This window comes from Herpailurus yagouaroundi, unplaced genomic scaffold (genome assembly GCF_014898765.1).
Source record: "Herpailurus yagouaroundi ecotype Mexico unplaced genomic scaffold, PumYag 208, whole genome shotgun sequence".
Classification (NCBI taxonomy): Eukaryota; Metazoa; Chordata; class Mammalia; order Carnivora; family Felidae; genus Herpailurus; species Herpailurus yagouaroundi.
The window spans coordinates 1,260,130-1,286,756 of NW_024412439.1; the positions used below are offsets into that span (position 1 = coordinate 1,260,130).

The following is a 26,627-nucleotide window of genomic DNA, read 5'->3' on the forward strand; positions in this document are numbered from 1 at the left end:
GCGGCGGGCGGGCAGCAGTACGCATTCTTGAAATGGATAACTTTTTGACTACTCTCAGCCCAGGGCTGCAAAGCACCTTCTCATCATCTCAGGAATGCGCTGGTCCCACAGGCTGGTATTGAACTCATCAGGTTAGGACCCTTGGAAGAGTCCTGCCTACCCGCCATCGAGCCCAGCCCCTGGGAGTGACTGGAGGAGACACCAGGAAGCCCCTGATGCCACTGGGGATCCCAGGTGGCAGTCTGCCCGGAGCAGGGGGTGCAGGTGGTCAGGCGGGCGCTGAAAGTATTTCGGAACGTGTCCCAGTGCGTCTCTGAGTGGGAGGAGGGGAGCACCGGGGCCTGGGTGTGGCCTGGCTGACAGCAGGCGGGCACATCTCACCACCAACCCAAGCGGGCAAAGCTGGGGCTTTGATGACCAAAGCGACGTTGGGGCTTTAGCTGTCTTTGTGTCTCTTCAGGGGAGAATCACGAAGCAGTCCTGAATGCAGTGGCTCCTTTAGTCTCACCCTGCCTCCCCAGCTCTCAATGGCTGGCTGCGCTTCGGGAGCCAAAGAAAAGTTCAACTGAGAACTAGGAAGCGGTAGCCGGGGTGGGGGTGACTGGGTCCCGAGAAAACAAAGACATGCCTCATGGGTGCCTGAGCAGTCTCCATGCCTGGCCCACCTGTGGAAGGCCTCCGGGGCGGTGATTCTGAAACGTCCATTTGGCTAGAATGCAATAGCGGCTCACAAGTCCACTATTTCTAGAAAATTCTCTAGCACTGTGTCTATAGCTGGTTTCCCCCCAGCGTCACAGTCTAGGGTAAGAATACAGTTAAAATAAGCACCGGGAGGACTGCCTTGGTGTTTGCCAAATCTAAAAAATAACATGAGCTTAACAAAGGAAAAGAACAAAGATTTCCTATTCCCAGCCCTGCCCTGACGGGACAAGCCGCTCCTTAGAGACGGAAACCTGCTGCTGGCAGAGTTTGGGGTGTGAGGTAGAGCGAGGGCCCCTAGGGCGGCCCGAGTGTGCCGAGCAGGTGTCCCGTGCACACACGCACCTGGCGAGGCTGGCAGCCCCCTCGCTCTGGTAACCTGGAGTGCCTTAACGTATATCGTGCCGCACTACAGACCCAGCGTGGGCACCCCACACGCATTTTCATAAAGGTTCAAGCCCACCCCTTGATCAGATTAGGGAGACTCTGTCTACGCTGTCCTTTTATCTCTTTGACTTACTGGGAATCTCGTGTTGGAATGAAAAAAACGTCAAGGAGTTCAAATCACCCTGAAATGACTCCTAGGGACAAGGAGCACAGAATTCTCATTCCAGAGGGCACAGATGCCCAGCGTGGATGTGCTAACAGCCCCTAAGGCAGCACCCAACTCCTCCATCGAAAAGAAAGCAGTAAAGGCACGCAGAGTGCGATCTGCTAATTTTACGCTTGCTGGCAGGACTTCTGTCTTGACATGTTCCTGTGACAGAAGATGCCAATTTTCATTATCTTGATGCTTTTAAGTCAGAACGCCTGGCCTCTGGGAGGATGCGCGCCACGCCAAGTTCCCAGAAACAAAAGCTTGGAAAGTTAGCGGCATCTCCAAAGAGAAAAAACATGGCCAACCACAGTTGTTGGGAGCGTGTGCTGGGCTTTCTTATACCCACCCAGCTTCAGTCTATCGAGGAGAAATGGAGGTTCGATGGGTAGAGCTTTCCAATGTGCTGCAGGAGCTTGAAAAACAGCCACTAAGGGGTCATGGGTCTTAAACCTTCTGATACGGCTTTACAATATTTTTGTTACTGCTCAAAAATAAGTCCCTCGAGGCTGGGTGTCACGCTCCAGTTTTCTTGAGGATTAATCTTGAAAGGCAGCACGCTCAGGAAACAAACACTGACATCTGAGAAACTCCTCACCCCCTCAAAAACAAAAATCTCCCAAAAGCTGGATCATGGGAACGCTTTTCTTCCCCCTTCCAGATTTCTCCAAATAAGTAGTGTGTTTATGGAAGGGCATCCTCCAGGCAAAGCCCCAGGAGCCAGGCTGATGACAGAGCACTGGGCGATGGGTCGGCTGGGCTGGGCTAGTCAGATCCCTGGAGCATATCACTTTTTTCTGGACTTGCTTCCTTCTTCACTCAGGAGCCCTGGAGTCTCTGCTGTCCTAAGAAGCCTCAGGACTTTGGGTAAAGAGGCAGAGCAGGGAGAGGGGGGCTTGGGCAGTTCTTGGCCTCAGTCTCCCCATCAGAGAAGCGGCGTGGTGGCTAGGTTCTATTTAGTTTTCACCCCACAGGACTCCGAGCCCCTTAACTTCCAGGTCAGGGTTTCTGTTTTCTAATTCAGAAACCAGGAATATCATGAACGATCGGAATTGACTCCTTCCAGTATGAAAGGCACTTGGCCTCAGGGCCGGAATCTCCGTGGAACTAGGGGGAGAGCTAACAGTAAAGCTTATACAACACAGGGCAAGGGTTGACCTGCTTGTGGTCGCACACAGTAACTTACCTATATACACCTCCTACCCTGGTAAATCAATGCCTTGAGCGTAGCACTGGGGTAAAGTTCCTTCTAATAATGTGGATGCCACCAGACAGACTAAATGTGCACACTGCTCTCCAAACAGGAACTACAGAAACTGGGAGGGACGAGGAAGCTCCCTCGTCCATGCCGATGGAAGGGAAGGGAGAGGCCTTGGCCAGCCAAGAGGGCACTGGACTCTGTCACTGCCCCGTGGCTTTGGGCATGTCACCAAGCCCCTGGGAGGCCTCAGTGTTCTCATCTGTCAGATGAAGCCTGGCCCAGCTGATCCCTAAGAGACTGTGGCCTCTGACATGCCACGGTTAGAGCACCTTCTTGGGCAACGATTGAAGGCTGAAGGCTAATCCAAGGGTCTGAAGAGGAGTGTGTTGGGGGAGGCAGACAGAAAGGGAAGAAGACGCAAAGTAAAAAAAAAATAAGAGACAGTTGGCACAGGACCACCCTCCAATAAAGGCCGGCGCATACGGGGCTGGCTTGGCTGAGGCAACGGTGAGACGCGCCCGCCCATCTTCAGGGTCCAAAGAGAAAGCGGCGTGTCGGGGGCCAGAAGTGGCAGATGTTGACGTGGGCGCTGGGTGAGCTGTCTGCCGTGCGCTGACCCTCACTTGGCTCCACTTAGGGGGCGGCAGGTGGGGGGCAGTGGTGCCACCGGCTCGGCCACAGCCAGTGCTATTTGTGACTCTGGGCTTGCTGTGTCGGGGGTCTGCCGGACCGGATTACGGCACCCCTCCATGCGTGGGCTTGGGCCGTAGCACACTCCTACTACTAACCTACTTCTGCTCCTGTTGGGACCGACGCTCGTTCTTCTCAGGGGATCTTTCTGGCTGCATCCTGCTTATGGCCGGGGGCGGAGGTCGGGGGGGGGGGCAATTTCCCAGCAGTCTCCAGGCAGAGCGGCTCATGACGCTGCTCAGGGGTCTCTTCAACCGGTAATGAATCTGGTATTGTCAACCGTGGTGTTGGAAGTCTAGACCCCTGAAGTCCCGGGAGAGCACGGGCCCATTTCACGGCCCCCAACCCACGGGGAAACCTCAGAGTCTGATTTACAACGCAACAGGAACACTTTCTGAAGAGCTCAGGTATGCTATTTCATGAGAACTGAGAAATCCTCCCTACAACATGGTCCCCCCAAACATGAGCAGCAGACTAAAAGCCCTTCAGCCTTACTCAATAGTACAAAAAGTTTCCAAGTAAAGAATTTGCACTTGGGGGTTTGGAAGGACTCAGGGCTTCTACACTATGGGAAATAAGGCAAAGCAATTAATATACATTGTTTAAAAGAAAAAAAAAAACACCACTGCAGTCAGGCAGGTGAGATACCAGGTTAGCTGTTAGTTGGGTTTGTTTCTGGAAAGTTGGAGACTGGAGCTCTAGTGGGGGGCGGGGTGGGGAGGGGATCTTGTGTGGGCAGAGGCAGGTGCCACCACCAGCTGCTAATGCCACACTCAGGGTAGTTTGGGCAGTATCCTTTTTCGCAGGATTAACGGGCACAAGGACACACGGCTGGATCCTCCCAATTTGGAACTGGAGTGGACATGGTCTCCAGGAGTCCCGCTCTAAGGTCACCCACACAGGAGGACCACAGCCCTAGCCTGTCTCTGAAGTAAATGAGGGGCCCGGAGAAGCCTGGGTCTCTAAGAATAGCTTTGGGGTCGCGTGCTGGAGAAGAGCAGTATGAAGTGCCTGCTGCTGACAGATGGAGGAAGGCTGGCCCCACCCGAGCGTGGCTGTGCGAAGGTCCCTAGCTCCAAGCTGGGGTGGTAGGAAGATACCCCCACCCCCTCGATTCTGATGGCTCTGTGCGGCCATTGCATGTCGGCCACACCTTGCTCAGACAGGTGACCCCTGCCGTGCCACCTACAGACTCAGACATGCTGGCCTGCCTGAACGCCCCTCCGCCGGCCACAGCCTGGCCCGGGTTCCAGGGGTCGGCTACGCTTCTTCCCCAGTTATGTGTCTAGTGTCTGCCTGGCTCCACCCCGGAGGCTGATGCCTGACTGCTTCTATCGTCCCTCCCTCTGTGCACCCTCTCCTGCTCCAGCCCTGCCACACACACACGCACGCACAGACCTTTGGTCTCTATGTTAGAGGTGCTAGGCGAGGACGGTGGCTTCATTAGGAGTGTAATCATCACGCCGAGGCAAGTGGCCTGGAACGAGGTCACCCTCTCTCTCTGTAGCAGACTCGGGGCCACCTACCTGATCAGATGAGGCAGGAGAGGCCCACTCGGGTCTCTGTGGCAGAAAAGCTCTACTTGATGAGAACTGTGTTGATGATATTCAACTCCCCTGGCTTTGCCTTCTTTTTATTCTGTTCTATTGTGTTTGTGTGTTTAAGATGTCTCAAATTCTTCTGGGGGACGTAGTGGGCACACATTTACTCCATTATAAAAACCCATCAGCCTAGGACTGCCAGATCTAGAGGCTGGAGGGGGCTTCTCCAATTGATCAGGTGCTTTTGAGTCTGTTCTCTTAGAAATGTCCCCTCCTAACAATAAGCAAAAGCCACAGTAACTTGTGCTCATCCTGGGAAAGCGAATACTGCCGAGAGCTCCAGAGACAGTAAAAGGAGGGAGAGGGCCCTCCCCTCACTTCCACAGATGTCCCAGACCCTTAAGGCCCAGGGGCACGGACCTTAGCAGAAAACCAGAGGCGTTTCTAGGACTGAAAGTCTGTGGCTTAAGGAGATTGTACAAACACAAGAAGACATTTTGGCAGGGGGAAATTTGGCATCCAGTCATTAGGAGAGAATGGCCTTGTACTGTCTGACTCACAAGGGCTCAGCAGGTGACACAGGTAAGCGCTGGGGCAGACAGGGGGCTCGGCTCAGCTGGTGACCTCTCACCATTCCTTGGGTTATGAGCCAGCTGTCTATGGGCTCCAGGTCAGAGTCCCCACCTTTACCTCTCTTCTGGGCCGAGGACAGAAAAGTCCCAGAAAGAAAAGTCACAGCAAGACCCAGGATAAAGAAAGCAACAGTATATATCATGGAAATGGAAAAGTCACTGTTGAGAGTTGATCTTTTGTCACGTAAGGAGATGTGACCCATTGCCCCCGCCCCCCTCCAGCATGTCCCCCTTACCTTTCTGGAAAAGAGAAGAGAAGTTTAGTAACCAAAATCCCAACAGGGTAACATAAACTCATGCCAACTATTCCCACACACTGGGAAAATCTCCACGAGGTCACAGAAGGCTGGCCACGGCCGCTTCTCCTGATTAGGGCTCTCGGAATTGGCAAAGGGTCAACTTTTCAAAGAGCCAGCTTTTACCAAATCATTTCTCCTTTTTTTTTCTAAGTTATTTCTGCTTTTTTTTTTTTTTTTCCTCCTTCTCAGTTCCTTGGGTGTTCTTTTTCCAAACTCTTAACTTGAACACTGAATTTGGGCATACTACTCTTTCTGAAGTCACAAAGGTATTTAAACCGACTTCTGATTGGATTGCACTGTGGAGGTGTGGCTATACAATTTTCTCCCCTTCACTGTGTTCTTAATTTCTCCTTTGGCCCAGTTCTCGTATCCAGGTCGGTACGGTTTAGGATATGGAACATCATGACCTGAAATACTGGCCTCAAGATGCATGTGAGTGAGGGTGTGCGCACACACATATACGAAGACACAGACGCGCACACAGACAGGGATATACATATACTCACACAGACGGACACAGGCACACAGGCACCACAAGCCCTGCTTCCCCTCATCGAGCAGTAAACATGAAAGTAATCTGCCTGCCATCAGGTGGAAAACATGCTGGAGTCATCAAGATCTTTGAAAACAGGGAGATGGGCCAAGCCACACGCCCAAAGGGTGAAGGGCGGGAGGCTGGCCACATCTCCTGAGCTTGGATCCAGGCCTAAGCACTAAGAACAGCAGAGGTGGCACACCCTGGCACGGATGGGGGCAGGCCCTGGGGACGGAGTGGGAAGCAAACCAAGTTGGCCTGGCTGAGGGACAGAGCTACAGGCCAGGTCAGGGTGGGCCAGGAGGAAATGTCCTCACCTGGCAGTGTGCTGGTGGCCTCAGCCCGGTGGTGGGCCCTCCTAACACCCTCTCTCGGTTCGGGGGGACACATTCTAAGTAATGGGAGAAATGGAGCCACGACCACTACGCAGATTTGGGGAGTCCGGGTCCCAGGGGTGGAAAGGCAGGGTGCTGAGACCCGAGGCAGTTGGGCTGGCTCTTCTGTGCCCCCTAGTGGCCGGTGCAGAGGGCCGCACACCCCTCACACCCAGTTGGCTGAGCCAGAAGAGAGGGACAAGTCCCTTCCCCAGGGTGAACCTTCTTCCAGAAACCACGCTGCAGACTGCTGCCTGCCTGGGCCCATTTGGACAGGGGCTGCAGGAGCCCAAGAACCGTTGTTCTGAAGCAAACCTCCCCGTCCAGTGGGCAGATGAGCACTGCTCCTCTCTAACCCAGCTGGGGGACCCTGACAAGAGGTCCAGCCGTTCCGGGGCCCTTATGACCACAGCTCTCCCCCTCCCCGTCCCTGCAAACAGACGCCCATTCCCACACAGCCACACGCATTCCTAGGCGAAAAGGGGTACGATCTCATGAGAAGCATTAAGACACAAATCCTTTCCCCTGCAGTGACCTGAAATCGTACAGAATCCACAGCTGCCATCTGGGGCTCAAACAAGCACCACCCTCCACTTCCAAGCACCTCTGCCTTTAGCCGTGCTCCTTCCAGACACGGAGCTGCCCAGAGCACCCTCCTGGCCTCCACCCACTGCTCCTCCCTCCCCCAGCCCCAGATCCCCAGGCAAATCCTGCCCATCAGCTGCCTTCTAGTGGGTTGGTACTGCTTCTCTAGGCCAACTACAAATGATCGGCAGAGATGCGGCTCAGGTGAGCATTTCCCTTTCTTGTAAGGGCCGTTATTTTGTCGGAGCACTGCCCACCCCTAGGGCTGTGTAACATTTGGGAAGAGGCCCTATCTGGCTGTAGGAGACCTGCGCCCTGAGAGCTCAGGGCCATCAAGGTAGGAAGACAAGGGGCTGTGGAGCTGGACCTCCTAGGACAGACCCCCACTTGCCATCCACACTCGGTACCCAGAGCGTGCTGTCCCTTCTCTGGGCCCGTCTGGCTCTGGGCTTCATGGGAAAGCTGACTGGGTGGGCATCACCCACGGGCTGGAGTGAGGACGCAATGAGGCAACACAGTGCTCTCACGCCCGTCTCCCCCAGTGTGCCCTGCCCTCCATGCAACCCAGCTTCTGCTTCATTACCCCGCCAGCTTTACGACGCTGCCCGACTTTCCCTCCGGAGGACTCTGGGCAGGTAAACAGGGTGAAAGACCTACCACTTCGGAGCTCTGTTTCCGACTGTCTAGTGCAGAAGCGAGTCCTCCAACAGCCTGGGGGTCCTCGTAGGTTACCCTGGAGACAAGCAACGCAAGCAGTCAGTACCCACCCCCGTGGTCCCAGGGGACGCGGCAGTGACCTATAATCACTTTCTAGTTTCCCGCAGACTTGGCCTTCAGGCGGAGGCTACGGTCCCAGCACTGGCTCAGCCCCTCATTTCCTCTGGGGTCTGGGACACCATACACCTCATTGTTCCTCTCAAGTAACAATACCAGGGCATCTCTAACGCCCAGTGACGGGACGTCAGAAGTGCCCTGACGCTGCAAGTAATATTATTTCAGAAGCGGCAGCCTCGGTAGCATCTGACAAGGAAGGTGGTCTCACGGTCTGGGATTGGGGTCTGTCACTGACCGTGGAGGTTCTCTCCCTCTGCATTCTGACCTCTTCTGCTGTTAAAAGCAACTTGTGCTGGTGAGAGGTGCATGGCAGCCTTGGGTTTCTGGTCAACTTGTTGATGCCTGAGCATGGGACTCAGAAAGCTGAGGTGCTGGGCTCCAGGAAAGCACCTGCCTGCCTTAAGGCTGAACAAGAAGCTCCAAGCGTGTGTCTATGCCTCCCTGAGATGCGGGGGACGGTGTCTATTTTAGGATCAACTTCCCCAGTTTCATATGGCTTATCCTGGCCAGAGCTGCCGTCAGGGAAGCCTCTGCCCACATACTCGGGCAGGAAAACCATGCTGCTAGGCCCTGCCCGGCTGCACCCTCCTAGCTCCTAGTTCCTCTTCAGCAGCAGCACAGGGAGCAGAGAGAATGAGGAGCACTCTCTTGCAGATGGGAGAGATCCGACTACAATCAACCCCAAGGCGGGGAGGTGGGGGTTGGGGGGGGGGTTGGTGTTCATTCAAAATCTGTGCCTATTGCCAAGTCTTCGCAGCCGTATTTCAACGTTCTTGGCAGTCCTGGATCTGCTAAATAAAAGGCGTCTTTGTGTTGGCCTGTGACCAGGCCTGGATCAATCCTCCCCCAATACCTTCCGAGAGCCACTGAAACGGTCCCCACATACGTCTTGCGTTGCTCGGCCAAGGAGTTCCCTCTCGTCTGGGCAAACATGTCAAAGCCATCACGGGGATTACACTGCTGGAGTGAACTGAGGGTGCCACTGACGCTCTCTGTCCCCAAGTCTGCGGCAACAAAACAGAGGAGGGTAGGGTGAGAATAAAATGTGGCCCGTGGGCTTAATGAAGGATCTCCAAGTTAGGAAGCCAGTGGGCAGGTTAGAGTTCTGGGTCAGGCAGGGGGAACATAGGCCTCTCCTCTGCACTCCCAGCCCACCACATGCAGGAGGAGCCACGGTGGGACCCAGATGGGGGACAGAAAAACCACGGACCCTCACCCACCCCCAGGCTACTCAAGGTGGGCAAAGAGTCCTCATGAATGGAAGCGAGACTGCTGGCAGTGGGGAGGGGCCCAGGGCCAGTACCCCTGCAGATTTCCCACAATTCTCTGACCAGTGTGTGCCTCACTAACTCTGTCAGGATATCTAAGGGCCTGGGTCATGTATTTACTGGACAAATATTTTGCAGGCACCCACCACGTTCAGAGCCAGCTCCTGCGTGCACCAAACTGAATTTGACATGGTCCTCGGCCTAAAGGAGTGCAATGAGTAGGTGGGAGCCAGCCAGACAATACCAGTACCTAGCTTGAGACACTGGAAAAGACTCAAAACTGACCCAACAGTGGGGCTTGAAGGCCAAGTGGACTCTGCTGCAGGGAGAAGGGGGAAAGGTAAGTACCAAGGTACGGAACCTGAAGTCCAGGGTGTGTGAAATGAAAAATGCTTGTGGACAGAGACTGAACACTAGAAGGCAGGCAGCTAGGGCACCTGGGTGGCTCATCAGTTAAGTGTCCAACTTTAGCTCAGGTCATGACCTCACAGTTTGTGATTTCGAGCCCCGCATCAGACTCTCTGCTCTCAGTGCAGAGCCCCCTTCCGATCCTGTCTCCCTCTCTCTCTCTCCTTCTCTCTCAAAAATAAATAAACATTCAAAAAAAGAAAAGAAGGAAGACAGCAGAATTCAGTTTGAATTTTGGATTTTAAATATGGTGGCCATATGCTGGATAGATTCAAGGCAGAGAAATCTGTTCCGAAAGAAAAACAGTAGCTACAAATATATGAGATGCCGAGAAGCCAGGATTATAGTAACTGACAGGCCACTAAATAAAAACCCTGTTTGACTGAAATGGAATAAAGGTATAAAGAGAAATACTAAGAAAAAAAAAGGAAACAGAAAAAAGCAAGACAGAATTTTGCAAGGGCCATGCATTATTATTTCAATACTGTCATTTTGTTATAGATTCGTATCGTCCAGCGTATTTGCAGCATCTAGAATCATATACACACTTTCCAACAGAGAAGTGGAAAAGTGGTGAGTTTCTTTTGTTTTAGGTTTCAGGCAGTGGAGCACTTTAGGCTGATGTTAGTTCCAGGAGAGCAAATGTATCAGTGTCATCGCTTCCTACTTCCAAGTCTGTGGCAGACATTACCAATCAACTACAGACTCATCTTCCAAGCTCTGATGTGGCTTCAGCATCCTTCTTAGGCCTGTGTCCCAAGTAGCCAATGAGCTAAAACCTATTTGCCATCCTTGGCCTAATTTATATTGAGAAGACAATCACTTTAACCACATGGAATATTCCAGATAAAACACAGCAGCTACCTTTCTTTTAAAGCAAACAACTTCCTGTTCCTTGGAACTCCCTCCACCCCTTCTTTCCAACACAGGTTTAAACTTTTAAGTTTAGGGACAAGAGTCATGAACTAAAAATGGTACAATTGGCCAGGCCTCAGGAATACACTTTCCCACAGATTCCTCAAAATGCTCTCCCTGGGACTTCCAACAGAGAGAGAGAAATGGACCCTCAGCCCAGACTCACAATTACGAAGTGGCCTGCAAAGGAGACCCTCTTTGTCCCTATGAGACACTTACCCAAGCCTGCAAGCTGGGAGGAGAGAGAAGATGGGGGTGCCGTGTTCCCCACCATTGGGCTCACCACAGCTGGAGACCCCGGCCCCAGGTCTATTAAGTTGTCTTCAGTCACTTCGTTCAGTACCTGCCAGAGCATAAGACAGCGGTGAGCCTCGGAGCCCTGGTGCTGGGCTCCAAAGCCAGCAGGCATCGTGCATGGTCCCCGAGGAAAAGCATCGACGTTTCCCCAATACAGGAACAAGGCAGTCTCCCTCACCTGGGTTTCAGGGAACTTCAAGGGTGCATGGTGGGCCTGGCTGTTAGTGAGCTCTGCATTGGCTCCTCCCCCCACCAAAGGAGGCAGAGCTGAACCAGCCACCAGGACAGTCCCTGTCCCAGGAGCTGTAACTTGGGGCTTCTTTGCCACCCTCCTGCCAGGAATGTGCCTGTTAGCTCTTCCTCAGTATCCCACCAACCAGAGCTTGCTCTGTACTTTTTTTTTCTGAAACTTATTTATGTATTGAGAGAGAGAGAAAAAAAGGGCACACACAAACAAATGGGGGGGGGGGGAGGGGCAGAGAGAAGGAGACAGGGAGAGAAAGAATCCCAAGCAGGCTCCAAACTGCCAGCACAGACCTAGATGCAGGGCTCGAACTCCTGAACCGCGAGATGGTAACCCAAGCCAAAGTGAGACGCTTAACCAACAGAACCACCCAGGCGCCCTGAACTTGCTCTTTTTGTTTTTTTCTTTTTTAAGTAAACTCTACCCCCAATGTGGTGCTTGAACTCATGACCCCGAGATCAAGAGTCGCTCGCTCTACAGACGGAGCCAGCCAGGCGCCCTAATTGCTCAAATATTGAAGTCCCAATTAGAAAAACCAAAGGTGAGACAGAATGGAGATAGGCCTCCCAGCCTCTGGAGATGAGAGAATTCTGAAGGAATACTTACTCCGTTACTGGCATTTTGAACTGATCGGCCTGACCTGTATCGTTCGAACCTAATGGGGAAGGGAAAGCAGAGTAAGGGGCATGACGTGGCACAGTGATGCTCCCTGGTCCCGTGAAGAGCTCCTGGGGACAGAGCCTCCAGGAAAGGAGACCAATCGGGGCCACCTGGGGACCAGGGAAAGTGGATCTCCCCACACACAACTTCACCACGCCTTCCTCCGTAGGGGGCGCTGCCCTGGAGGAGAACCAGCCTCCAGGCTCACCCACAAGCCGGCTGAGGGGAGGGAGGAAGGTGCTGGTTGGCACATCCAGGGGACCAAAAGCTTTCCCAGCTGTCCCCTCACATCCTGGGCCCAGAGTGCCCCTCTTGCCCCTAGAGGGGGTGGCTGGGCCAACCACTTTACCTGGGGGATGCCCAGAGGTCTATTTGCAAAGCCAGGAGAGACGCGCAGCCCCCTCCCTATTTCACAGAGCCGCACTAGGAGTGATTAGCCTGTGTCGCTAAAATGCCCCCAGCTCAGCTTGCTGGTGGAAAGGGGTGCGCACAGGGCAGACAGCCAGAGGAGGAAGACAAGCACAGGCCCCTGGCAGGGCCAGAAGACTCCCCAGTAGCTGAGGATGGGACTCAGCTTGGAGTGACCACAGTGAGCCTCTCCTGTGGCATACCCAAGTCACTCTCACACCAGGTGGGAACACAAGAGCAATTGTGAGGCACGTGTGTAGGCTGCCCTTGCACTTAAGAGTTCCAAAACGTCATGGGCAAAGCAGTAGCTAAGAGACTTTCTCCAGCCAGAGGCTAGAGACAGCAGGGTTTATGGAGATCTGCTGTCCTTCCACATAGGTCTCCCCACTGGCTGGGGTCCGTGCCTGGTGACCAGTGATCCCCAGGAAGGACCATCTGGTTAGGCGATGTGTATCCACTGTGGTCTCAAGAAAGATTTGTGTGTTTTTATGAGCCATGGCCTATAAGGAGAAGGAAAAGTTTCTAATCCTGGGGTACCTTTCCCCCACCATCTTCGAGGGACGATTAGTCTTATCAAAAGGTCTCAAGCCAGAATGGTACCTCAGGGCTGCTGGCCCAGGCTTTGCTTCTGAATTTGTGGTCAGACTGGGCATGGTAGACTCGGGAAAATGCCCACTTTAGCCGTTCTTCCTATCCTAGGAGGGGCTGAAATGGGTTTAACAGGTGAAAGGCCACGCCCATTAAAAGTAGAGAAACCAGAACCACATGACAAAACCGAGGGGTCTCGGGCTGGGAGTTGAGGCACCCCAGATCTGCTCCTCATCTCCAACAGACACACGAGGCTCCTGGGTAGCTCCACATTCTTACTGCAGAGGTTTTTTTGTCTGTCAGATGGACAAAGGACCACCCCCCGCCCCATCCCTACTATCACAGTCAAAGCTGAGACGAGGCCCAGGGCTGGGACACCCAGAGCAAAATCACCCTCGAAGTCCCCTAGATGCAAGTTATCTGTCACACTGACCCTAACTGATGCCAGGGCCCCATGTCTCCGAGGGCCTCAGACTTAGGAAAAGGTTGGCCTGGTCAAGGTGCTTTCTGGTGCCTTCACTGGGGGGAAGCCCAAGGTACAGGCACCGGAGTGAGGATATGGGAGCTGTACCTGCCATTACCTCCTATTGACAACTGCTGCTCCCGGGGGAGGCTTTGGAAAAGGAAAAGAATTTTCAAGTTGGTTACCTCAAATCCAAAAATGATTTGGCTGCAGAAAGAACTCAAATGAACGTGTATGTACGCATGTGAGTGTGTGTGTGTTGTGTGTGTGTGTGTGTGTGTGTGTGTGTGTGTTTCCCTAAGCAGCAGCATCCGGCACTTACACCCTGCCTTCTTTGGAACACTCTAGACACACTGACATTTGCAAAGGGAGGGAAAAATCTTTTTCTTCTTTTTTTAAAGATGGGAAAGAGGAAATCTTTTTTCCTTAGTAGAGAGTCCCCCCCGGCCCCCCCCCTTAGGCCTCTTCAAACTCAAAGGATCTTCAAAGGAGCAGGTGCGAAGCTCTGGGGCCCTGCCCTCCCCACCCTCGAGGGGCTGGGGGTACTGGGGAAGGCTGGGCGGCCTGAGGCTTGCAAAGGGCAGAGCCGAATTCCCCACGTCACCTTCCGCCCAGCCGGCCCGGTTCCCAGGAGAACCGGAGAAGCATTTTCCCAGTCAGCCGGGGAACACATTAGCATCTCTGATGACCGTTTTCCAACTCTAATCTCTCCCTCCCCCTCTCTCCATTGTTGAGAAAAGAAATCCCTCTGCCAGGGCACCAGCCTTTCCCAGGGAGAAGAAGGGCCCTAACCCCCACCTCTCGTAGCGGAGGAAGACGTTGTTGAGGTCATCGTTGACGTGCAGCAGCTCCTCGGTGACCTCCTCGTTGGACACGCGGGAGATGAGTTCCACGATGCGCTGCTGCATGGCCCGGCAGGTCCTGTTCAGCTCCTAGGGAACACACGCGCCTCTGGCTAGCCTGCTGGGGACGCTTTTGGTCACATTCCATTTCCTTTGGGAAAATGTGCGCCAATTCTTAAAAGTCACAAAAAGAGTGCACGCTTGTCCAGAAAGCTGGACGTGGGTGGGATGCAAAGTGGAAGGCTCCTCTCTGCCTCCTGTCACCGCAGGGGAAGTAAGCTCTTGTTCAATAGACGGACAAGCGTCCACAGCTAGCCGTCGTACGTACATCGGTACGTGTTTGCGCAGACCGTTCCTTACATCTAAGAACAGGATTCTTTGCAGCTTGCTTTTTCTCTTCAGCAAAATACTCTAGACCACCTTTTTTCCCACGGCTTTGTACAGCCGGCCTCGTCCCTTCGTGTTATTATAATACACCTCCCCTTCCCCCCCCAATTGCTGGGCATTCAGGCTGAGGCCTCTTTTTGGCCGGCCCAAACACAGCACCAAGGAACATTCGCACACACACGTGCTCCTGCATCTGTGCCAGTGCTTCCACAGGACAAGCTACTAGAAGTGGAATTTCTGGGTGAAAGGGCGTGGTCCTTTAGAACACAGACTGGTAACAGCAGAAGACCCTCCAAAGAAAGAGATCAGTTCATTTTACACTCCCGGCAGCACGACCACACCAGGTGTATTTTGGTGGCGCGTCTGACATTTCGCTGAGGTCTGAGCTCAGCAAGCCCTGATGTTTCTTCCCAGCTGATGACTCTCATGAGCTCCCAGTCACCACTGGGGCCCTCTCTACCCCTGGAAGGACTATCCCTCTGAAGACAGACCCTTACCACTTTATAGCCTGACTACCGCAGGCTTTTCCTGCTCCAGATGGCAACCTGACTCAGGCTCTCGTTGAAACTTGCCTGTGGAGCTCCCTCACCTACCTGCCAGGGCTCCTTGCCATCCTGTATCCCAGACTGTCCCTGCAGCATCCCTGAGTACAGGAAGAGCCTAAGGACAAAAGCTCCAAGTCCCAATGGGGGCGAAGCAGGGGACAGCTTGTCCCTGCCCACCTAGACGCAGGAGGCAGCTGATGACCCAGTGAATGAAGGGGGCAGGGGACAGCTTGTCCCTGCCCACCTAGACGCAGGAGGCAGCTGATGACCCAGTGAATGAAGGGGCTGAGGGCAGGGGCAGAGGTCCTTCCTTCTCACAGCTCGGCCTCAAAACCACCTCCTTTTGAAATGTTTCTGGTAGAAGTCACTGCTCTACTCACTGCACACACACGATCTCTGTTCAGCTCTGTATTTTGTCCAGAACTTGGCTAGAACTAGGTTTCCCCTCCCACTAGACCATAAACTCCATGAGGGAGGTGCCACCATTTATTCCCCCTCATGCCCTGTGCGGAGCTACATGCAGGAAAAAGGCCCAGGAATTATCTGCCGAGCGGACCACAGAGGTGGCCAAACGCAAAGCAGGGAATCCAGGCACCCAATGGCGCCCTGTAACACTGTGCTCACTGCATATGGGGCGTTATGACCAGGCTCCTGGTCTGCCTCACGCCCTACACTCTACACTGAAGCTTCTTGAGGGCAGAGACGGCATCCTTTGTCCCTGTTTCTCCAGTACCCATGACTGACATGTAGGAGCTACTCCCTAAATGCTCCAGGGAGAATTACTGAAGGCAAGTTGCATTCCTTCTGTCCACACTCGGTCCAAGGCACCGAAGTAGTGCTCCCTTACACGCATTCACACACACATTCTTGCTTCACCACTGAAGGGGGATGCGTGTCCTAGGCTTGATCCTGCAGGTAAGAGCAAGGTCGGGACTTCGACGGACCTGTCCATCACAGAATAAGTAGACCATGACCAGCCAGACACTAGGCCTGGACACGGCCTCTGCTGTCACCCCTCCCCTGGCTGCTCGGCCTGCGGGGGCTGCTTCCCCAAGAGCGGAGGCAGCTGAGGAAAGCAGCTCAGCCCACGTGGGTCAGCCCAGAATCACCCCACTCCAGCTGTAATTTCCAAGACAGAAGGGATCTAGATTTGGACAGCTGGGTACAAACTAGTCTGGTGTTTACCGGCAGAAAAACAGCTTCATCTGGAGATTCTCTGGCTTGTTGCGCCCGGTCTCTCTGGTTATGGAAACACTGCCTTGGTCATGGGTCTAACCCAGTTGCTGGCCCTCTGTAGAGTTAGAATGCTAATGTTTCTCTTGGTTCTAGGGACAGCAAGCCCAGTGTCTAGACCTTCTAATTTTTTCTATGAACAGATTCCCACTCTTGGTTCTCCTAAGACCCCCATTCTTTGTTTGGGAGAAGGCAGGATCATCCTGGAAATAGGAGGCTCCCAGCAAATCACTGGATAGTCAAAACTCCTCTCTCCCTACCCCCAAGCTCTCTCCCTACCTCCCTACTTCCGGTGCCAGCTGAGCCCTGGCCAGATCAGCCCAGGCAGGGAGTGGCATTCCCACCAGCAGGAGATGCAGAGGAGGGGAGGTCAGAAGCAGGCTGAGGCTGGAGGAAGAAGGATGGGGGCCTGGACTCTACGGTGCTCTGAGTCCTCGGTGCATGCAAACCACCAGCTCCCCATCACTGTCCTCACTCAGTTATCCACATCAGCTTAGCCTTCTACCTAGCACTCTCTCCACTCAGAGAATGGGGAATTCTCCTTCACCTAGAATCTAATTTTCCCTCTCCAGGACTCATCCCAGGCCGCAGTGACCCAGTAGTAAGCATTTATGAACATACAGCCATGTGTCTGAATAACAAGAGGCAAATACCAAAAATGAATTGCACAAGACATTATGTCCAGTAAAGAGTGAAATACCACAAAATGGCCACTCTCTACCATTGCGAATGGCTCATATCCCCAGGCCGGCCAGGAGAGGGGCATTCAGGAACTGGCCTGGGACTTGGAGCCTTTCCAGAACTCGAGTGATGGACTGTCACACTAACTGCCATGGATGCTGGTGGACACTCACAGGTCAAATCCAGTCACCACAGGAACAGTCAAAGCCAAAGGCCCAGTGGAAACCCAAATTACAGACACAAAGTATGCTCATGAGTGAGGGCTAAAATGAAGCCAGGCCATCAACATAAAACAAAACGAAACGAAACGAAACGAAAGCCCACAGAGGCACTTATGAAAGAAGCCATCACAGTAGGTCGCATGAAGGATTCCAGGAGCCAGGACTGACGTGAACAGTATAAATGATTGTAGGATTTCTAATACACTGTTAGAGTTCAAGGAGCACCTGCTTAGGGCCAAGAAGGAAACACGGATTTAGATGAACTTTAAAAGACCAGCCCCCGTCAACCAAAAGAAAAAAGACGCTTGGCCATTCTCGGGTAGCAGATCCTGCCCAGCGCTTTGGAAGACACGCCAGAGACCAGCCAAAGAGCATGGGAATGGAGGAGTGGGAGAGACGGAGCCCGGGGACACAGGAGGCCGGGCAGTGGACAGAGCAAAGAGGCGCAGCGCCTGCCTCTCTACTGTCTGCCAGGACCCCTTCCTGGGCCACCCTGTCACTCCCTCTCCCTGGGTGAGGGCGTGCCTGGTATAGAGGAGACCGGCACTCAAGGTGTTTGCCAAAGATCTATGAGGAGCCAAAGGAGCTCGATCTTTTCTGGAGACTCCCCCCAACCCCAACCTTCTCAAGGCTTCCACAGCACTCTGGACATACCTCTACTCGGGGCTGCGGCCCCATGTCGCCAGAGCCCCTCCATCAGAGCCTCAAATAAGTGAAGACCAGCCCTTACTCCCACCCTAACCACTGGAAGCCTCAGAACGCAGAGCAGCCCTCAAGGATGGTCTACTGGAACCCACGGAGAACCAAACCAGATCCCTCAGAAGGTGGCAGGGAGCGTCTCAGTAACATGGCTCCAGATGCCCAAAGCACAGAACCACTAGATGAAAAAGGGCAGGGCTGGATTCAGTCTCCGCCACGGAGCCCAGGCCCTCCCGTGTGCTGGGAACCAAGTGGCAGGCAGCAAGCGGCCACGACTGACTAGATCAGCTCTCGGAGCCTCCAGCACCCTCTGGAACTGTTTCTCTCCGGGGAAGGAAAAGGGGGTCAGAGAAGTGCTGAAGCTCTGCAGAGTGCCACTAAAGTGCCTCCACGGCATGGGGTTTTGGGACACCCCACCCCACGGCAGCTTTTATCTATTTTAAACAGTACAAGGGCGTCTGAGTGGCTCAGTCGGTTAAGTACCCAACTCTTGGTTTCTGCTCAGGTCGTGACCTCACGTTCACAGAACCGAGCCCCGAGTCCGGGTCTGCACTGACATGGCAGGAGCCTGCTGGGGATTCTCTCTATCTCTCTCTCTCTCTCTCTCCCTCTCACTCTCTGCCCATCCACCGCTCGTGCTTTCTCACACGCTGTCTCTCAAAATAAATAAACACTGCAGTTCTCTGGAGAATTTTACTGGTGGAGAAAAGGGTTCCATTACTTGACAGAGGCGTTTGGAAAGTGCTAGATGATTTCTGAGATGTCTCCTGGCTCTAACGTTACGACTCAGCTCTTGGGAAGAATGAGACGGAAGGGCAGAGAATGTGTGATCTCATGAACTGCAGGAACCAGAAACACCTGCTCTGAGCTTGCATCTGCTGCCTTGCTCCCACAGCCTCCAGCTGGCGTGGGCAGTGAGATGGCCCCCAACCCACCCCATGGGCAAAGCCTCTGTGGCCCAACCCGAGAGAGGTCCCCAGGCACCTCCCAAAGAGCTTTGCCTAAACTGGCCCAGAGAGTCTGGCCTGGAGCTTCTAAATCAAGGATGTCCAAGGGTCTCTGCACAGAGAAAGTTTTACCATCTCCTTCCTTCAAGTTTTTAAGTCACCACCTTCTTTTTCTGTTTGTTTAATTTTAAAGAATCTCCAGACCCAACGTGGGGCTCGAACTTCACAACCCCAAGACGAAGAGTTGCAAGCTCCACTGAATGAGCCAGCCAGCACTGAATGTGACCCTAGGTCATCATCATTTTTTTTTTTTTAATGTTTGTTTATTTTTGAAAGGGAGAGAGCGAGCACAAGAACAGAGTAGGGGCACAGACAGAGGGAGACAGAGGATCCCAAGAGGGCTCCTCCCTGACAGCAGAGAGCCGACGCAGGGCTCAAACTCAGAAACCGCGAGATCAAGACACGGGCCAAAGTAGGATGCTTAAGTGACTGAGCCACCCCGGAGCTCCCATCGTCTTAAAATAAACAAACAGTGAGAAAAAAAGACAGAGATCAAAGGGGAGAGAAGAACCAGAATGTTGAGATTTCTGCCACCAACCACCAGCTGGCCGCCTGCATGACCTTCATGGGGTCACACGCAGCCAGACCCAGGGCAGGCGCAGTTGGGGAGACCTTCCTCTGCCTACCTCCATCTCTAAACCAACCAAACGGAGCGACTTTCTTCTGGCCCGAAGTCTTGCCCAGGTCGTCCTTCCCACTGTGCAACAGCCAGGACAGGAATTTCCTACGTGCTGAAGATTTCGGCTTCTCAACAGAGGAGAACAGCTGGTCAGTGTTCTTTGTGCGAAAGCCCTCCATCGATCAGAACGTATTAAAATATCCTCTTTCTGTCTAATTAATCCCAATGCCTTTATCTTTTCTTCAAGGGACATTCTCATCCCCACCTCATAAAACAATCTTTTAATCATCTTTATGGATTTCCTCTGAACCCTCTCCAAGTTCTAAGGAGCATGGAACAAGGTCCTGAAGATCTCTTTTCTATAGCGGCAAAGGAAGGGGGGAGGAAGGAGGAGAAACTCTTTGTTGAAGAGAAGGGGGGATAATGAAGCTAAACATGTAGAATAAACTAGATTTCTCTAGAGAAAATGGTCCTGGACATCCTGGTTTCTGCTGAAATGATGCAAGACGCAAGAGGGGATATACCATCTGCTACTTGAAGAAACAATGTGGAGGAGGGCTTCTTTTATTATCTGACGGATGGCCACGTAGGAATGCCCAATTTTGGCATCACTGGATTAATTAAAAGTTATTACTATTTGAAGACAAAGCTCAAGAGGCTAATTTGGGAGAGACAGAGAATACCGAATGACAGCCTCGGGATCTTTAAAGATTTCAAACACTGGACTCACGGGCTGCGGCTAAGGACGTGAACTCTAACAGACACAGATGCAGTCTCAAATTTCAGGCCCGGACCCAAGTGCCCACACACAGGATGGGGGGAAGACCTGGCTTACCGGCCATATGAGAAAGAGATGGAAGGTTTTGTGTTGATGGAAATGCTCTCGATTTACAGCATCCGACTCCTGCTGAGGACTGACAGGTCATCTACGAGGTGGGCGGCCAACAGCCACGTTTGTCCCACACAGAGACTGGGCCGTGGAAGGGCTTATGGCAGTCCTCAAACATTTAAGGACCCACCTTGCCAAAGAAGACTTTGTTTTGTTCTGTCGTTAAAGATGACAGACCAGGGTAGCAGCTACAGGGAGACAGACTTTGGCTCACTGTATAGAAGGGGGTGCCGATGGTAATCACGGGGGCTCCAACTTGCGTATGATGGGCCTGTGCGCCACCTCAAATAGACGATTCCTACCCTTCTAAGCTGAGTGTGATCACTCTGGGCCCTGAGGGGTAGGCGACTGGCCCAGTATCGCCCAGCCTGTCAGCGGGAGGGCCTGGATGTGAACCCAGTGGCTCTTTCTGCCTCGCCGTGGCGCTTCCCAAAGTCTAACTAGGACGTGCGTTTGGAAACCAAGTGCTTCTATGGGCTCACGTGAACAGCCTGTCGTGTCAAGAAGATGTTAAGAAAGATGAGGCAGGGACACCAGGCAACACGCTGTAGGTGGAATCCGAGCACATGTGTGGAGCCGGACTGCCCAGGACGACTCTCCCAGCTCAGGGAGTGGAGGATCCCACACGGCACAGTGTTCCCTCTGGGCACCCTGCCTCAGTTTCCCTCAGGGTCTCCGGCTACGCTGACAGCACAGCATGAGGAGTGGCCTCCGCTTCCCTTGAAGCAAATGGCTCTCCTGCTGAGGTTCGCTGTGGCTCTGCTCAAGGCCACACCTGAAAATGCTCTGCTAGGCACAGGAAGCAATTGGGACGTTCCCACCCGTGGTTATGGTCGCCACACCGATGCGTCCCGGGACCGACACCTACAATTTCCTCTCTTTGCATCTCCTCCTACCCAGTAGCTTACACTCCAATTGGGAGCAGCTTCTGTTGGCGTGAACATTTGGGGTGGTGACAAATGGGTTTATTTCCATGGCCCTGGCCAGCACTGTGAGCTCTGGACAGCTTCTTCTACCCTGAGCAATCTGGCTGCCCTCCAGCTCAACTGAGGGGTCCTCGGGGCACATTCCAATCCCATCACTTTCCAAGCAGATGGTGGCATTTTCCCATGTGGCAGTCTCGCTGTCTGGGGTGGCCCTGGCCTTTGGGAGCCCCTGCCCAGCTGGCTCCAACTGTCCCAGGAAGAAGAAGAGGGAAGATGTCAAGAATGACTGAGGAGCGAGGCCAGTGGCAAGGAGAGCCGTGGCTGTTCACACAGAGCTGCCCAACTCCTGAATCTCCCGTGTTGGAAGGCCAGCCTCCCACTGGCACCCGGAGTCTAGTCGTTCCTTCTCTGTTTGATTTATATGATAGCAGGGAGGGCTGGTAGGCTTGGAGTTGGAACAAAACAGAGGGAAGGAAAACGTCATGGGAAGCAACCTATTTTTGAAAACTGTGAGCTGATGCCAGGAGATTAGGTTCTGTTTGTCTTGGCTGATGGGCTTGTTTAAACACACACACACACGCACGCACGCACGCACGCATGCACGCACGCACGGAGTATGCTTGCTGTCTGGGTCTGCTATGGCTGTCTGGAAGCATGCTGGCTTTGTTCGGCCCACCCCCTGCTGCCAGGAGCTCAGCTCTGTCCACTGCAAACCCCCTGTCAGCAGGAATTCGGACGCTGACACAGCACAACGCTGCCTCAAGAGGCCCTCTCAGTTTCTCGATTGTTTCTGGACTGCTCTCAGATTCCAGTGCCTGGAAGAACTCCCCCTGCAGGCTGGGAATGGAGGTCAGTGACGCATTAAGGGGACACTGGGTCCCCTGCAGTGGAAAGCTGGACCTGCCAAACAGGCCAACCTGGTCTGCTGCAGGTGTCAGGGGTGAGGTCTGCGAGAGGCCGCTCAGGGCTCCTCGTTCGGGCCGGTTGAGAGTACTCGGTTCGGCTTCAAGAGCAACCCGATGTCACGGCTTCGTGGAGAGGAGCTGTTTCCTGTCTGCCTCCTGCACCAGGCTGGGAGGTCCTCCAGAGCAGAGACCACACTCCACGTACCTCTGCTTTGCTCCGTGTCAGCCCCAGAACAGGCCTTCACCCACCCTCACCTCACCTCCTTAGGAGCCGACGGCTTCCCAGGAGGAAGCAGGCACAACAAGAGGCTGCCTGGGACCAGGTCACTTTCGCTGTGCACACTGCTGAAAGGCAGGGCCATCAGAGCCGGGCCTTCACAGGCTTCGAGCTGTGTGCCAGCAGCAGGGTGGGAGGTACGGCGCCTGGGGGGCCAAGACTGACGACTCTGAGCGCCAGACAAGAACAGCAGAAGCAGGCACGTCGTGAGGCACTCCTGCCAGCTCGCCAAGCCAGTCTGGCTCCTGACCTGTTTACTCAAGCATCTTGCCTCCCGCTGAAAAGATCCTGGCACCTGCAGTTTATGGCACCCTTTCTCCACCCCTCCAGAAGGTCACTGCTTCTAAGGGCAGTGCGGGTGCCATTTTCTACAAGGGCCAGAGTCGTCTGAGATGGGTGTGGTGGAGATCTGGTCACTAGCTTTGGATCTGGCTGGCTCTGACACTAGTCTGAGGGCGGCCCTGCAGGCTGGCCCTGCTACTGGACCCCTCTCTGTCATGCCCCCAGACCCACTCGGCGTCCAGGGGGCGAGGAGGCCAGTTAGCAACGGGTCCTCAGGAACCATAATGTTGGCGACCCCAGCCCAGAATCCTCAGTATTCACTAAAAGAAAAGGAGCTTCTATTTAATTTCAGTCTCAGGAGTCTCTGGGGGATAAAGTGTGGCTAGAAGGGCTCCCTCGTGTAGGAAAGGTTGAGGAGGTCCTGTCACAAATGTTTACGACATAATGTTGAGGAAGCAAAGCAATACACAAAACGGGGCACATAATAGGATCTCAACTACACCTGAAATGAAAACAAACGTGAAAAAAAATGCATCAAAACATCGACAGGGGTTACTTGTGGATGCCGGAATCAAAGAAAATGAGTTATCTTCTTCCTTATACTTCCTTCATCTTTTGAGGGGCACGTGTTCTACAGTCGGCAATTTATTATCAGGGCAAAAAATGTTATGAAGGCAAATAAAAAGGAGAGCCTGGTGCTGGCATCTGATCGCTGCCAGGAAGCATGAGGCTGAGTGTGAGCCTACACGTCCCTTCCCACGACAGTCCCCCCGGGCTCCGCTCCTGCCTCACTGCCGCTTCCCCAGGTCCAGACCTTCCACAAGACGAGGCCCCCCCCCTCACCTGCAGCAACTCCAGATCGGACGAATCCTCCTGCCCGGGGACCATCTCTGTTAACATCTCAGACATGACTTTTGTGTTTCCTCGAACGACGTCCAGTTCACTCCGAAGCCTGGCAATCTGTTAGGCCGGGGAGGTGGGAGTGGGGAGGAAAGCAGGAAGGAGAGGTCAGTCAACCTGAACCTGTCTGGTGACAGTCCCATTCACTGTGACATGTAGGTCACTCCTCTGCATGTGCTGGGCAGAAGGCGGCTTCTTATCTCACTCTGGTCTGGGTGTGAGGGCGATGGCAGCTCTAAGGGAGAAGCAAATGTGGGAGTGAGGCCACCCCCACGGGGCCCTTGGTTAACCAAGAGTTTGTCACGGGTGACGCTGCTGTGACACTGAGGCAGCGCTGTACAGGGAAAGAGCGCCGGGGCCAGTGTGGACTGAGCTGGCTTGTGGCTCGGCCCTCCCACAGCAAGACTCTGAGTGGGGCATTCATCTCCCCAGGCCTCCGTCCCTATTCTTGCCAGCGAAAGTGGTGGAGTGTGTGATCCCCAAGGGCTCTTCAGGACTGGGGTCCTCCTAAGGAGCCCCCTCGTTACAGACTCTGGCCCCAGGAGTGCACAATCTAAGCACTATGGTCCTCTCAGAGGCTGGCTGGCGTTAGCTGCACTTTCCCAGTGTGGCAAGAATGAGGGAGAGGGACCAAAAGAAGACTCCAGGGGAGACCCCCTTGCAAGTCAGCTCCCTACCAAGGTCCCTTTGAAAACTACCTGACCTTCCCATCCAACAGAGCTCCCCGAGGCCTGGGCCTGGGCCCTCTCTCTTGCAGTAGGGACACTGTAAAGGACAGGTGTTAATCCGAGCCTCAGTTCCTCAGCTATGCTAAGGTGAAAACGACAGCCTCACAGGGCTGCTGGGAGTAACCCAAGCGAAACCCTGCAAGGTGCTGGCCCACAGGCACCCAGTATCGATCCCTTTTCCACTAAAACATCCAGAGAACTGGATCTGCTATGGCTCTTAACTGCGCTTTGACCTAATTCAAATGACACCTTCTCTCCTCACTGAAGCCTTTTCTGACTCTCCCCTGCCCTCCCTGAGGCAGAACCAAGCAGCGCACCTCCTACCGCAGACCCCCGCCCCTGTCCTGGCTGACCTCCTGGGGACAGGGACTCTGCTGAGTTGAGGTCTGCACTCCGAGCACAGGGATAGCGACAGGAGACTTCGATAAATATGTACTGGATGGAAAATGGACAAATGGTCAATGAGAGCACTGGGTGAGATCCCCAGAGGCTCTTCTCCCCTCCGGTTCCGCCCAGTGGGCGAAGTCCTCCCCAGTCTTGGCCAGAAGAGCTTTCTGACCCTGGAAGCTCAGGAACGCAACAGACACCACATGGGATCAGAAGGGTCCTCAAAGCCAGGCCGCTCTTCCACTCTCCCCCTTCTCCAGACCGTTCCGGCTGCTGGCAGGGCTCTTCCCAAGCTCCCACGCGACCGACAAAGAGTCAGTGGAGGGTCTCAGTGACCACCCAACTCCAGACATGTCAGACTTCCCTCTGGGCAGAAAGGGACACAGTTTTGCCCGTAGCAGCAGAGCCTGCCGCCAGGGACCCTCTTCCCCAGGGCTTCCCTTCTGGGGACAGGTCCTGGCCACTGTGAGTAGCGAGAAAGGGCAGAATGGAGTGAACAGAATAGCACGTTATTGTACAGCCCGTGTTTTAGCTGTGGGTTTCGACCTGCTCTCCTCAAAAGGGCACGCGGCACTCGGGGGGACTATCACGAGGCCGCCCCATCCAGCTGCCCGACAAGCTCACGCCTGCTCTGGGGGTGGGTAAGAGGAAGAACCACCGCCCCGTTCTACTAACAGTCGACGGAGGTTAAAGTGACCCGGCTGAAGCCTCACAGTGAGGAGCAGAGTGGGGACTCAAGTCCAGGCCCGCCTGACCTCCAGCTCAACTCCTCCTGCTCGCCTCCTCGGGGCCGCCAGAGAACGGAAACGTGAGCAACCCTGGCACAACACTTCGGTTAACCACGCCTCATCGCTTGACCCCTCTGTCTACGTGGGCTTCCGTAAATAATGACGTTGTCACAAACACTGGAATGGATTCTCTTTTTTCAAGTCTGATCAGTTCTCAAATTTTACTGAATGGCAATTCTACAGATTCATCTAAATACTAGCCTCCACGACTCGTCTAAAAAAATCCAGGTTGGGATTTCAATGGCATTGGCCTCTCAGGAAATAACTCAGGGAAGGTGGGCAGGGTTTGGAAGAAAGGCAGGAAGAATGCTTCCTAAGGGCCTTCCTCATCCCGGCCTCGGCCTCACGGCACCTTGCTGGGCGGGTCACCGGCCTCTGATGGCTGACGCCTCTTACAGGATCAATCCAAACCGCTCCGCGTGACTCACGAGGCTGTTCACAACGCAACTCCATGGCTGTGCGCTGGCCTCACCCTCTGTCTCTCCGATCCTGCACCTGCACTGATCCCCCAAACCCTCCACCTGCTGCTCCCTCGAGCGCCCCGCTCCTCCACGCCTCCGGCGCATGCCTCGTCAGACAAGCCCCGCTCCGGCTTCGAGAGCCTCAGCAGCGTCGGCTCCCGGGGCTGCCCTCCAGGTAGCACTGACTCTCAGCTCCTGCTCCCGCAACCGCACCACCACACCGTCCACGCAGCCTCTGCACCCATCTCCCCACTGCACGGTGGGCCCTCCCTTCCGTCTGTGGGTCGCGGACACTAGCACAATGCCTGGTCAGGGAAACCATCCATACATCTCCAGGAAGGGCGAGCAAGGACAGTCGGCCGACTTGCCTATGGCCTGGAAGTGTGCAAGTACCTGTTCTGAATTGGCCGTGATGGGGCCAGTCACGCTCAAAGCCGGGGCCTGCGGAGCGGAGTAGGGAGCAGGAGGAGGCGAGGAATAGGAGCTGGCACTCGTCCTCTGCTGCGACTGGGGCCTGGGCATGGTCGCGGCCGGATCCACTTCGGGGACGCTCTGGCACGGCAACAACAAAGTCCTCCGTTCACCTGGGCTGCCCGTGCAGCTGGGCCCAGCGC

At 54.2% G+C, this 26,627-nt stretch overlaps 1 protein-coding gene across 6 annotated transcripts in view; it reads right to left on the reverse strand.

Moving 5' to 3' along the window:
• TOM1L2 (target of myb1 like 2 membrane trafficking protein) overlaps positions 1 to 26,627 on the reverse strand; it is a 120,993-nt gene that overhangs the window by 7,431 nt on the left and 86,935 nt on the right. For 2 of the 6 annotated variants that reach the window (XM_040453014.1, XM_040453018.1), the window contains 8 exons: positions 26,407 to 26,565; positions 23,593 to 23,709; positions 14,035 to 14,168; positions 11,724 to 11,772; positions 10,796 to 10,919; positions 8,872 to 8,989; positions 7,809 to 7,884; positions 5,358 to 5,423 (listed from right to left, as the gene is read on the reverse strand). In XM_040453014.1, the coding sequence (XP_040308948.1) occupies positions 5,358 to 5,423; positions 7,809 to 7,884; positions 8,872 to 8,989; positions 10,796 to 10,919; positions 11,724 to 11,772; positions 14,035 to 14,168; positions 23,593 to 23,709; positions 26,407 to 26,565 (843 nt within the window). The remainder of the gene's footprint in view (positions 1 to 5,357; positions 5,424 to 7,808; positions 7,885 to 8,871; positions 8,990 to 10,795; positions 10,920 to 11,723; positions 11,773 to 14,034; positions 14,169 to 23,592; positions 23,710 to 26,406; positions 26,566 to 26,627) is intronic. The other 4 variants (XM_040453017.1, XM_040453016.1, XM_040453015.1 and 1 more) reach the window with 3 other exon arrangements.